Source organism: Fusarium graminearum, chromosome 1 (genome assembly GCF_000240135.3).
Source record: "Fusarium graminearum PH-1 chromosome 1, whole genome shotgun sequence".
Taxonomy (NCBI): Eukaryota; Fungi; Ascomycota; class Sordariomycetes; order Hypocreales; family Nectriaceae; genus Fusarium; species Fusarium graminearum.
Window position 1 is genome coordinate 1,025,793 of NC_026474.1, and position 12,734 is coordinate 1,038,526.

The following is a 12,734-nucleotide window of genomic DNA, read 5'->3' on the forward strand; positions in this document are numbered from 1 at the left end:
GGTTCGCAGGTGTGGGGGCCTTGCATCTCAGGCTGCCACAACAGCCCACCATCGGCATCGGGGAAGATTTTCTAGAGCTCCGTTGTTCGAGGCAGCTTCAAGCCAACCCCCGATCGCCGAGATGAAGCCTACCAGCACGTCGGCATTACTCAATGCTTTCCAGGGCTTGAGGTTATGCACCTCTTTGCCTCTGAGACAACTTCGTGCGCCCCTCCAGCAAACGTCCAAGACGCTTGATGCGACCCGACGACTCCAAAATGTCCGAGCCTTTTCGACAACCTCATCAATGCTGGGCAGCTGGCTGGAACCCAATCTGAACCGAAAGAAGAAGATGGCCAAGGGTCGACCTCGTGTCGCAACGGGTGGTTCTACCAAGGGTACGACGGTGCTCTTTGGCGAATACGGTCTCCGAATGACGGATCACCACCGAAGAATCAGCGCAAAGCAACTAAAGATGGCCGAGGACACCATTAAAGTGCGACTTCGAGGACAAAAATACCGACTATATAAGCGAAAGAACTGTAACGTCGGTGTTTACGTCAGCGGTAATGATGTAAGGAAGGCTTCCAGTTCAAGGCAGGACATTTTCTCATGATTTTGCAGATGCGTATGGGTAAGGGTAAGGGTTCTTTTGACCATTGGGCCACCCGAATGGCTGTGAGCCAAATTCTTTTCGAGATCCGAGGAAAACTTCACGAACAAGTTGTGAGGGATGCCTTCCGCTTGGCTGGAAACAAGCTGCCTGGTAAATAGCTTGCCATCTTGTATGAGGAATCTAACTAATAATTGACAGGCCAGTGGGAATTCGTAAAGAGGGGAGATGCTCCAATGGTTGGAATCACCAAGTTGGATGGTGTTACTCTGGAAGAGTTGAAGAGACCTCGACGACAGATTGCTCCCATAGAGCTGCTAGAGGCTTCCAAGGACACAGCAGAGACCCTTGTTGGAAGCACATCTGAGGCTTCCCGCAACCCTTAGTGGGCTGAAACGATGAAATGAGCGCCTTGTATTATAGAGGTGTAGAGCTACGGCTGTTACTTGTACGAATACCATATTCAGGATCTAATCGATTTGCAACTAGATGACACAGCTGTGTCTATGTAACAAACTACTGAAATACGGCATTGTCCGCAAATACGATACAACTGTCATAAACGCTATAATAAGTGAATGAATACCTTAGGTACAATTAATTATATGGGTTTATATGGAGTTCGAGCGTACCTCCATCCTTTATCGTACGCCGTTGCCTGCTGAACGGTATCCTGGTCAAGAATGCGCACGGACCATATTCAATTCCAAACTATCGTCCACTTTACGCGACAACGCGTCTTCCCGCAACTTCCCAAAAGCTGTTTTTGCACAATTCTCACCACTCGATCAAACAGCTTCCATAATGGCACTCATTGTTGACAAGCACCGACCTCGGTCACTCGATGCCCTTACATATCATGATGAGCTATCAGAGCGACTTCGCTCTCTTGTACGTGAACGAGTTTGCACTATCAGAAAGGAGAACATCACTAACTAGTGTCCTCTTCAGGCCCAGAACGGTGACGTTCCCCATTTGCTTGTATACGGCCCTTCAGGTGCTGGCAAGAAGACACGAATTGTCGCCACGCTGAAAGAGCTCTACGGACCTGGTGTGGAGAAGATCAAGATCGATGCCCGAGTATTCCAGACAAGCAGCAACCGAAAGCTCGAGTTCAACATTGTCGCTTCCATCTACCATCTTGAGATCACACCATCTGATGTTGGAAACTATGACAGAGTTGTCGTTCAGGATCTTCTAAAGGAAGTAGCCCAAACACAGCAGGTGGATCAGTCAGCCAGGCAAAAGTTCAAGGTTGTGGTCATCAACGAAGCAGACCACCTCACAAGGGACGCCCAAGCAGCTCTACGACGAACGATGGAGAAGTACTCGCCCAATCTTCGACTGATCCTCTTGGCGAATTCGACTGCCAATATTATTGCTCCGATTCGTTCAAGAACTCTATTGGTCAGGGTGGCGGCCCCAACTCACGAGGAGATATGCAACGTGCTGGCCGTGTCGGCCAAGAAGGAGAACTGGCCCGTTGTCCAAGGCCTACATCAGCGAATAGCAGAGGAAAGCGGGCGAAACCTACGACGAGCCTTGCTTATGTATGAAGCTGTCCATGCACAGAAGTAAGTTTACCCAGGGTACCTAGTAATGGAAACAAGAGCTAACCCACGGAACAGTGATAAGGTCACAGACAGCACACCCATTCCACCCGCTGATTGGGAAGCCCTCATCGGCCAGATCGCACAAGAAATCTACGCGGAACATACACCAGCCAGGATCCTGGAAGTACGATCGAAGCTCTACGATTTGTTGACACACTGCATCCCTCCAACTACCATTCTCAAGACTTTGGCATTCAAGCTGATTGCTCTTGTTGATGATGGACTGAAAGGCGAGGTGATTCAATGGGCGGCCTTTTATGAACATCGTGTCAAGACAGGTACAAAGGTCATCTTCCACCTAGAGGCCTTTGTAGCCAAGTTCATGAGAATTGTCGAGATGTATTTGATGAGTATGGATATGGATATGTAATTACTCTAGAGTGTGTTTGGCGTTTAAGGAGGTTCATGTTGCACACACCTACAGGAGTTGCCGGAGATGTACTCTATTAATTCGATCTGGAGATGGTCTACTTTCTGGCCATGGTTTACTATATCGTCCTGCGTTTATCCGCTTACACATGTTCTGCGACACATACAGATCATGAAAATACATTTTGACGGCGCCTCGCATTTCTTGAAACATTTGTGCCAAGAGTCTTGCGCTGCCAAATCAGTCCAATTATTCACAAACCAGTATCCTATATCGAACTATTCCATATTGTGCTGTAAAGCCCCAGGGTTTGAAGTTGAAGCTGAGGGTGAAAGCGGGGACCAAGTATGGGGAAACGGAACACGGTACCTGACTAAAAGCGCATGGAGGAATGGAAGTAACGTCGTTGGCTGTTGATAACCAATACTCGTCTTGGACAGCGTCACAGATCTTCGGCTTGCTTGTGTAATATGTGCGTAGGCCAAGTATGATACTTATCAGCTGTAGCTTCGAGAAAGAATCGATCGATGGCCCTGTATCTATTTGCATCGCCATCAAACTTACTCGAGGTTGGCTAATGTTGGAGGTTGTCTCTCTACAATATCAAGAGTGTTGTTCCTTATCTTGTCATCTTCATGTGAGAGGATACAAAGTGAGAGATAGCAGTAAGTTTACAAGTATGCAGTAAGCTGACCTGACGTGCCATGAGACCATCATAGTTGCGACCAGTAACCTCATGAAGTTATGGGTCTCCTATAGGTTTTGAGCTTAGCTGCTTTATAGATAAATATTTAGAATCAGATGCTATTGTAAGAATATCATACTTCGGGGCTTTCCAGGGCAACTTGCTCAAAGACCAAGTTTGAGTCTACCTAGTTTCACAAATTGATATTGTCCGAGTTCCACTCGGAGGAATAGCCTCGGGAAACTGTGAATTAGGCCAGCCGGCTGGGTGAGAGGAGAACTAGATTTGATATCCGCAAATAGGGATAATCAATAAGGTTCGGAACGAAGTATCATGTGCGAAACACTGCATACAAAGATAAAGCGGCTGCTACGAACGGACAAGTTCCATTCGTTGGATCTCGGTCTAGTACCGAGTACAGCGGCCAGAGGGCAGTCCCATGTTAGATACAAGTAAACGTGGCTGCAAAGACATTCGGAGCCACAGCCGAATTCCTAGTCTGTGGCTTCGGTTAGAGAAATGAATTCCTAGCCGACCGTTGGGGCACATATCAATACCTCATGCAACAGGGATAGACTCTGGGGCACAGGCTACAAGTTGAGGATTGACGTGGGGGACGTTGATCATGGAGGTGATCTTGCGGGAAGCTAGCGGCGTAGCGGAGGAGTCGCAACACTACCAGTGATTCGAGGGGGTGTTGAAGTTCTCTAAAATTAAAACTTAAGACAATAAATAAATAAGCAATGACCGTTTAAAATGTATGACTAGAGTAATTGGTAAGTAAATGTCATGCATGGTAAGAGACTCTGGTCTGGTGTTTGGATTTCAACTTTTGTTGAGAAATTCATAAGAATTATCGAGACCCTGAAAGCTGGAGGTGAGGTCGGGCTGTGAACCAATGAAATCGTTCAGATATCAGCCCAAATGCGGGGGAAAGGCCTGCAGCTGCCATTCCTTAGTGCCCATGCAGCCATGAGCTACTAATGACAACAACCAGTACTTCGGTTAACCAGCAAGGTGACTCGGTGAGAGCAAATCAGGTTAAGTCCATGTGTTCATCTCAAAGTGTTGTCTATTAGATATCATATCAATCAACCAAAGATGGAAACTGTAGGGTTTCCTTTACGTTATCAACCGTCAAAACGTTAAACAGATACAACCGTAAGTTGTAGCGACTTCGGCTCGTTATCGACAGGGATATGCCATGATGCATTGGCGAGATGTAACGCCTCTGCCAGTATCCACTGTAGCTATTGCCGGCCTTCCAAAAGCTCCACCCCTTCCATTACGACCATCAATCACATAAGATGTTTTTATCAAAATCATCTTCCCACGTTCGGCCCCGTAGCGGCTCCGTCAGTTCAGATGTATATTACGTGTTGCATATATTCAATAGTTCCCGAGCATTCTCCTTTCCCGACTCGTATCAGTACGAACAGTCTCAAAGCACTTCCAGCTGTCCATGGATCTGGGTGCAATAGTTACTCGTACTCTAAGTCCCCAAACGCGTCATATGCTGAAGTTGATAAGTCTTTGAGTGGCCCTACCACCATACCTTAACTCTTATTTTTCTTGGCCAGTTCGAGTTAGCCTCTAAAGTTGCCGCGAATAGTCCGATCTTCAGTAAGCAAACAGGAATCTAAGTAGGCATTGGGTTTGACGTTGAAGCTTCCCAAAGAGTTTGGATGGAATTCATAGTTATTTCTAATTCTATTAGGATTTCTCCCATGGTCTGGCGCAAACACCATCTAGTGCCTCAGTTGGAAATGATAGGCTTTAGGATGGCTATGTTGGTATCTAATTACTCTACTATAGTTTCACTAGCTACCCTAGGCAAGGTATTATTGTATCTCGAATGGGAACTGGACAACCATTGCGAGCCTTGAAAGCATGATTGAAGTGAGAGACTTCTTGCAAAGTATTCTTTATATATCTATGGTATCATTTAGAGGTCTAACGCGAGTATCACAACGGAAAATTGAGTTCAGCAAGATGTAAAGAAGAGAACCCATTAGTGTAAGCCGCCCTCGGGTGGAGGGCTTCGGAAGAGCTCCGACAAGATCTGATATGGGTAAACGGCAGTCCAAGACACCATATCATTGTATCAACCGTATTGTAAAACAGTACTGGGAAACAAAGTAGTTGCAAATTCGCAATTCCAATTGATGTCTTGGCAGATTTGCAATGCGACGTCATATCGCATTTTGTCGTCCAGCATGGTTTCTCTTTTCTCACGGACAGATGCCGTCTTGTAAAGACAAATTGGCCACTTTGAATGCCGAGAATCCAATTTGACCATTTCAAGTGACGATCTAAAGCACATCTCGATTGAGTTGCATTGTTGAGTGTGAGTCGCTAAGTCGTTACTGGCTATTCGGGACGTGGCTCGGGGGAAAGGATCACGGCAAGACCCCCCCCCGGTTCGCCGGCCGCAGCTCGGGTTTGCTCCAGTTGGTGCAGGTACCAGTCACCAGTGACAATCGAGGCAAGTTACAACGACCAGGCCTTCCAATAACGATAAACCGATTTGCCATAAAGAAGCTCCTCCCCGCCAGACTGGACATCATTAAACCTCTTGCTCTATCTCAACTATAGTTCTGGCTCTTTCCTCTACTCCAGATTCTACCAAGCACATCGTCCTGTCCTTCCCCATTATCTCCAATTCTTCCCCCGATTCCAAGCCATTCAATTCGACTGTACAACCTCTGTGCCATCTCAAACAGCAACACCGAAAGCTACAAGTACTGCCTGTATAAGCAGTTCTGACAAGCTCCACGACCACGCTACCCCGCGTCGAAGACGTCGCATTACAGGCGCAAACGTCCAACGGGTAAAGAAAAGAAAAACTTTAAAATAACCACAAAAACAATGGCAGCCGCTGTTGAACACGCCCGCGTGCATCATGAACTCAATGCTTCAACTCCCGAGTCCATCCCCAAAAGTTCGATTCCTGCCGCCATGGCCTCTCCCGCTCCCGCTCCCGCCCCTGCAGCCGCTGAGACTGTCTCATTGAAGAGTGAAGAAACACAAGCTCCTGCCAAAGAGACTAAAGGCCCTGTAGTTGCTGAAGCACATCTCGTTGATACATACCGTAAGCTCACGCGACTCTTTACACCTGTTTTGGAATACATTGCTAACACAGCACTTAGACCCTCCTCAGCGCATGTTTGCTAGTATGTCTCTCCACCCATTTATTCTCTCCTGAGACGTAACTATTCGTCTCAACATCTTCGACTGGACCCTGACTTGCTGCTCCGTTTACATGCATGGATTGTGCTAACCTTGCAATCCGGCAGAACACCCCCACCGGCCCCACCTTGCCAGTAAGTGATCCCGGTATCCGCATCGGACCTGAGCCGAAGCTAATCCACTCCGATAGATCTCGAGGAGTATAAGCGACTCTACAAGGAATCCATCACACAACCCGAAAAGTTCTGGGCTGAACGCGCACGTGAACTCATCTCATGGGACAACGACTTCAAGACCACCCAAAGTGGTTCACTTCTGAATGCTGATGTCTCATACTTCAACGAAGGCCGCCTGAATGCCTCATACAACTGTGTTGACCGTCACGCTTTCAAGGATCCCGATCGTGTTGCCATCATCTACGAGGCTGATGAGCCCAGTGAGGGACGCAATGTTACGTATGGCGAGCTACTGCGGGAAGTCTCTCGAACTGCTTGGGTTCTCAAGCAGATGGGTGTCCGCAAGGGTGATACTGTCGCTATCTACCTACCCATGATTCCTGAAGCCATCATCGCACTTATGGCCTGTGTTCGTATTGGCGCAGTTCATTCAGTTATCTTTGCTGGTTTCTCCTCCGACTCCCTGCGCGATCGTGTTGTCGATGCTGGCTCCAAGGTCGTCATCACAACTGATGAAGGCAAGCGAGGCGGCAAGTTGATTGGCACCAAGAAGATTGTCGACGATGCTCTCAAGCAGTGCCCTGCTGTTGAGAATGTTCTTGTCTATAAGCGCACAGGCTCAGAGATCCCCTGGACCAGCGGCCGTGACTTCTGGTGGCATGAGGAGGTTGAGAAGTGGCCCAACTACTTCCCTCCTGAGCCTGTCGCTTCCGAAGACCCCTTATTCCTTCTCTACACTTCTGGTTCCACTGGCAAGCCCAAGGGTGTTTTGCACACGACAGCCGGATATCTCCTTGGTGCCGCCATGACTGGCAAGTATGTCTTTGATATCCATGAGGGCGATAGATACTTCTGCGGCGGTGACGTCGGCTGGATCACCGGTCATACTTATGTCGTTTATGCTCCCCTGATGCTCGGTGTATCCACTGTCGTCTTTGAGGGTACACCCGCCTACCCTAACTTCTCGCGATACTGGGACATTATTGAGAAGCACGACGTTACCCAGTTTTACGTCGCCCCCACCGCTCTGAGACTGTTGAAGCGTGCTGGCGATGAGCATGTCCGAGGAAAGTTCGCTCATCTTCGGGTACTAGGCTCTGTCGGCGAGCCTATCGCTGCCGAGATCTGGAAGTGGTACTTTGAGGTTATTGGAAAGGAGGAGTGCCACATCGTCGACGTAAGTCTTTAGCCAGGTTGATTCAACATGATGGATACTAACGCAAATGCAGACATACTGGCAAACCGAGTCTGGCTCCCATGTTATCACCCCCCTAGCTGGAATTACTCCAACTAAGCCCGGCAGTTGCTCGCTGCCTTTCTTTGGTGTTGAGCCTGCCCTTATCGATCCAGTTTCCGGTGAAGAGATTCATGGAAACGATGTCGAGGGCGTTCTGACATTTAAGCAATCTTGGCCCAGCATGGCTCGTACTGTCTGGGGAGCCCATAACCGGTATAAGGAGACTTACCTTGACGTCTACAAGGGCTACTACTTTACTGGAGATGGTGCTGCCCGAGACCACGAGGGTTTCTACTGGATTCGAGGTCGTGTTGATGACGTTGTCAACGTCAGTGGTCATCGTCTATCGACTGCCGAAATCGAGGCAGCGCTATTGGAACACCATGCCGTTGCTGACGCAGCAGTTGTCGGTATCGCTGATGAGCTTACCGGCCAGGCTGTCAACGCATTTGTTGATCTTGAGAAGAATGTTGAAGCAACCGATGCTCTACGCAAGGAACTGATTGTTCAAGTACGCAAGAGCATTGGACCTTTTGCAGCACCCAAGGCCGTATACATTGTGCCGGATATGCCTAAGACGCGAAGCGGCAAGATTATGCGACGAGTGTTGAGAAAGATTGTTGCTGGAGAAGAAGACCAGCTTGGAGATACCACTACTGTAAGTCCCCATGAATCATTGGCTCAAAACACTGTTGACTGACACAAATCGCAGCTATCGGATCCTTCTGTTGTGGACAAGATCATCAAGGCTGTTCATGATGCCAAGCGCAAGTGAGAAACCAACAACAATATAAGGAACATGATGCATATTACGTAGTGGAGTTATATACCATCAAATATCATGGATACAATGGAAGCGGAAAAGGGGCAAGTTTGGCTCCTGAACGTGGAGTGGAACAAACTTCCTCGTGGTGTTTTGGATTTGGTGTTGGAATCAGCCACGGTCTGAAAGAGGATGGATACTGGTGACTCGGGACCGTCTTATGAGTTTGATTTATGAGCATTACGATTTTGGTTGCATCTACATATAGCTTTTAGTTTGAGACAACAATGAAAGTCTAATAACAGTACATCCCCCCCTATCTGATCAAAGACTGGTGACCTGACCTATAAGGTATGATGGAAAGATCTCAGCTTGACCACGAGACAGACGAATATTGATGAATGACAAAGAAATGACTTATGCACCAGCCATGAAAGACGCGTGTGAGGGAATTCTGGGTTAGTGGGATGTTGGGTGGGATAAAGAATCTTGATATACGAAAGGCACGAGATTTTTGACAACAGCGGCTTAGATTTAAACTTTTGTATTTTTAGGTCTACTGCGCGGGACAACAGAAAGTTGGCTTAGGAATCCAGAGTGAGGTACATGTGTACAGAGAGTCAGAGACAGGAATACTTCGGAGTTATTCAGGATTGATAAAGAAAAACCCGATGTCGAACGAGCGCCAACGGGTGGTTCCACCAGCGCTAACTTCCATGTTGGTGGTTAAGCACATGGAAGTCGTCATCATTTTAGAGATGGTTGGCATGGTGCAGAAGCTACGGAAAGAAATGTCTGGGGCTGTGCTGAGGAGATTTATTAGACGAATGCTGGAACAGAGCGATATTTGGTTGTCAGCTTATGTTGATGAATCAACATGTTCACGGTACGGTCACACAGGCAATCAATGTGCGACTGTAAACAAACAAACAAACAACCCTTTCCAGTCACTTTGAATTTGATAGATAGAAATCGAGGTTGTATTCGTACTGTCAAGCAGTCTGTCAGTTTCAAGTCTACCTAAATCGACAGACAGACTATAAATATCGAGTCGTCAATGCCAAGAAGATAGCTGATTTAAATGTACACAAGTGGGGGGTTATCGAAATGGCTGGACAAAAAGATACGAGAGGTGAAACATAGACGAAAGGACCTTTATTATTCTACTCGATCGGATATCGGATATGCCGGACAGGCTTGAAGGCCTTTTGGTTGGGAGGCAGCCCGTGAAGAGAGAGAGAGAGAGAGAGAGAGTCATGTGAGTGTATGTGCTCCATAGTATTCTGTATAGATAGCGGGATATTTTCACTGCCAAGTCATGTTGATAAAAGATTTGTCAACATTTGCATGCTGTAAAAATATGGAGTTTTGCAGCTCTGAATCACCTTCCAAGCAAAATAGTGAGCGTCAAGCCTTGCAGGAGTCGAGTTTTGCCAATTGTTAGGGAGGCTATGCCGTGTGAGAACCGCGCGGCCTTTGAAGTGTGATTGGACGGCCAAGACAGTTGGTTGCCGGTTCAGCATCCACACCCCGACCTCTAGCAACCTTGGCAGCCCCAAACCCGTTGGAAAGGCTCGAAAGGGCCCCCAGACTAAACCTCCGCCACACTGTATTCCTCCACTCTCGACTCTGTTTTTGCCCTTTGCCCTTTCTCTACCCGTTCGTTGTGTTATTCTAAACTCAATGCTCAATCATTAGTCCCGAATAGTCAATATTCTTTATTTCTTCGTCTTGTCTCCTTGCCCTTGCTCCTTCCTTCCTCCTTTCTTGTATTTACTTACTATACCCCAGTAGTTATTTGTTCTCTTTATTACGATACAACCAACAGGACCCTGAGCTCCTTCTCCTTCTCCACATTGTTCTATTCCCCTTGACTGTTTGTGTTGGTTCTGTTAATAAGTCCTGCCACCGGGCGTCATCTTTCTCGGTCACTCCGCCTGGTCATCTGCGTCTCATCTTGATTACCACTCGACTTTACCTCCTACAACTTCCTTTACTCGACATTCAACTCGATTTACTTGAACCATCGTTGCTGCATGGCCTTGCAATAATCTCTCTCTCAATCGGCGCGTCGCCTTTTCACTTCAGGACCGTTTGAGGTCCAACAAATCACCATGGTATCGCTACGGTCTATCGCAACCGCTATTGCGGGAGTCGCCTTGTTCTTCGAAACCTCACTGGGTACGTTGAATTGTTGCGTTATGCGTTATTGACTTTGTTCGGTACTCTAACCTTGTTTGCACCAACAGCGAGCTCCGTAAAGCGCAACGCCGTTAACTATATTTCACTGATCGACGAGCCTGTCATTAACACGCCGTCTCACCGAATCCGCGCCGATTCGCACTTTGATCTTCTATTCTCACTGCACAACAAACAGCAAAAGATTCGTCTTCAGCTCGAACCGAACCATGATATTTTGCCCGAGAATTTCGCCATCACCTACATCGGGGGCGACGGTGCTGTACGATCTGTCGAGACGATAAAGCGAGAGGAGGACAAGGTATTCAAAGGCTCTGTCTTTGTTCAACGGATAGGAAGAGAAGGATGGACAAAGGCCGGCTGGGCAAGAATCACGATTCACCGCGATGGCACAGAACCCGTTTTTGAGGGTACTCTTCGAATTGACGGAAACCACCACCACATTCACACCGGTACCAACTTTCAGCAAGTCCGACACGAAGACGATCCCGTATTGGCAACCACGGAAAACAGCGACGAAGTCATGGTAGTCTGGCGCGACTCTGATATCATATCATTTCACTCCGAGGAATTAAAGAAGCGGGAGGCTTCGGCTGCGCTCTGCAACTCTGACACTTTGGGTTTCAACAGCAAGTTTCATGAACTCGAAAACTTTGATACATTTGGCGTCTCAAACTCTAAATCTCTGTTTGGACGACAAACCATCGACACTGGCAACGATGGTAGCAGCATTGATCTCGAGTCGACGATTGGCTCCGTGAACGGCTGCCCGACTAGCCGAAGGGTCGCTCTTCTGGGCATCGCGACAGACTGTGGATACACTGCGACTTTCAACTCGTCCGAAGCATTAAGAAAAAGTGTCATTCGAATGGTCAACGATGCCTCTCAGGTTTATGAGAGCTCTTTTAACATCACCCTGGGTATCCAGAACCTCACCATCAGTGACGGATCTTGCCCTGGTAGCCCTTCAGAGACGGCGCCTTGGAACCAAAAGTGCTCTGGTGATGTTAACCTGTCCGATCGTCTGAACTTGTTTTCTGCCTGGCGTGGCAAGAATGCGGATAGCAACGCATACTGGACTCTCCTGAGCACATGTAACACAGACTCTGCCGTTGGTCTTGCCTGGTTGGGTCAGCTCTGTCGTCCTGGTGCTTCAGCCAACGCGAACAGTGGAGGCCGAAACGAAACTGTTGCTGGAGCAAACGTTGTTGTCAGAACATCAGCAGAGTGGCAGGTTTTTGCCCATGAGACAGGCCACACCTTTGGCGCTGTCCACGATTGCACTTCAAGTGCTTGCCCAGTCTCTTCGAACGCTCAAGCATGCTGTCCCCTGAGCAAAACCTCTTGCGACGCCAAGGGTGATTTCATCATGAACCCTTCGTCCAGGCCCGGTATCAGTGAATTCTCACCCTGCAGTATCGGAAACATCTGCTCAGGCTTTAGGCGAAACGTCAACAGTGAATGCTTGACTGAAAACAGAAACGTCAAGACCATTTCGGGCCAGCAGTGTGGCAACGGTATCGTCGAAGAAGGCGAGGACTGCGATTGTGGTGGCGAGGAAAGCTGCGGCAACAACCCCTGCTGTGATGCGAAGACGTGCAAGTTCAAGGGCAATGCTGAATGCGACAACTCCAACGAAGAGTGCTGTACCGAAGGATGCAAGTTTGCTTCTTCAGGAACTGTCTGCCGATCAAGCACTGGCCCCTGTGATCCTGAGGAGAAGTGCACAGGAAAGGACGCGACATGCCCCAAGGACTCACACAGCGACGACGGTACAGACTGCGGTGACAATCTAAAATGCGCTTCGGGTCAGTGCACATCGCGAGATGAGCAGTGCCGAGCCAACTACCAGAACACGACATCATCATCACATGTCAAGGCTTGTACTAACAGCTGCCTCTTGTCTTGTC

General features: G+C 48.1%; 4 protein-coding genes across 4 annotated transcripts; all 4 read left to right on the forward strand.

The window, feature by feature from the left end:
* Positions 1–121: 121 nt before the first annotated feature.
* FGSG_00328 (60S ribosomal protein L16) lies at positions 122–978 on the forward strand (the record flags this gene model as incomplete). The annotated part of the gene is made up of 3 exons (XM_011317675.1): positions 122–553; positions 604–745; positions 794–978. The coding sequence occupies 3 exons, from the start codon at positions 122–124 to the stop codon at positions 976–978; spliced, it is 759 nt and encodes a 252-aa protein (XP_011315977.1).
* Positions 979–1,396: 418 nt separating this feature from the next.
* FGSG_00329 (replication factor C subunit 5) lies at positions 1,397–2,575 on the forward strand (the record flags this gene model as incomplete). The annotated part of the gene is made up of 3 exons (XM_011317676.1): positions 1,397–1,483; positions 1,544–2,166; positions 2,221–2,575. The coding sequence occupies 3 exons, from the start codon at positions 1,397–1,399 to the stop codon at positions 2,573–2,575; spliced, it is 1,065 nt and encodes a 354-aa protein (XP_011315978.1).
* Positions 2,576–5,849: 3,274 nt separating this feature from the next.
* Positions 5,850–9,068, forward strand: FGSG_00330 (acetyl-coenzyme A synthetase). The gene is made up of 6 exons (XM_011317677.1): positions 5,850–6,351; positions 6,410–6,433; positions 6,557–6,583; positions 6,640–7,802; positions 7,855–8,520; positions 8,575–9,068. Exons 1-6 carry the CDS (start codon positions 6,129–6,131, stop codon positions 8,635–8,637), a joined length of 2,166 nt encoding a protein of 721 aa, XP_011315979.1. The 5' UTR covers positions 5,850–6,128; the 3' UTR covers positions 8,638–9,068.
* Positions 9,069–10,739: 1,671 nt separating this feature from the next.
* Positions 10,740–12,733, forward strand: FGSG_11745 (uncharacterized protein; the record flags this gene model as incomplete). Its single annotated transcript, XM_011317678.1, has 2 exons — positions 10,740–10,806; positions 10,875–12,733. Coding segments are annotated over 2 exons (1,926 nt in total), but the record flags the coding sequence as incomplete, so codon positions are not given.
* Position 12,734: the final 1 nt, after the last annotated feature.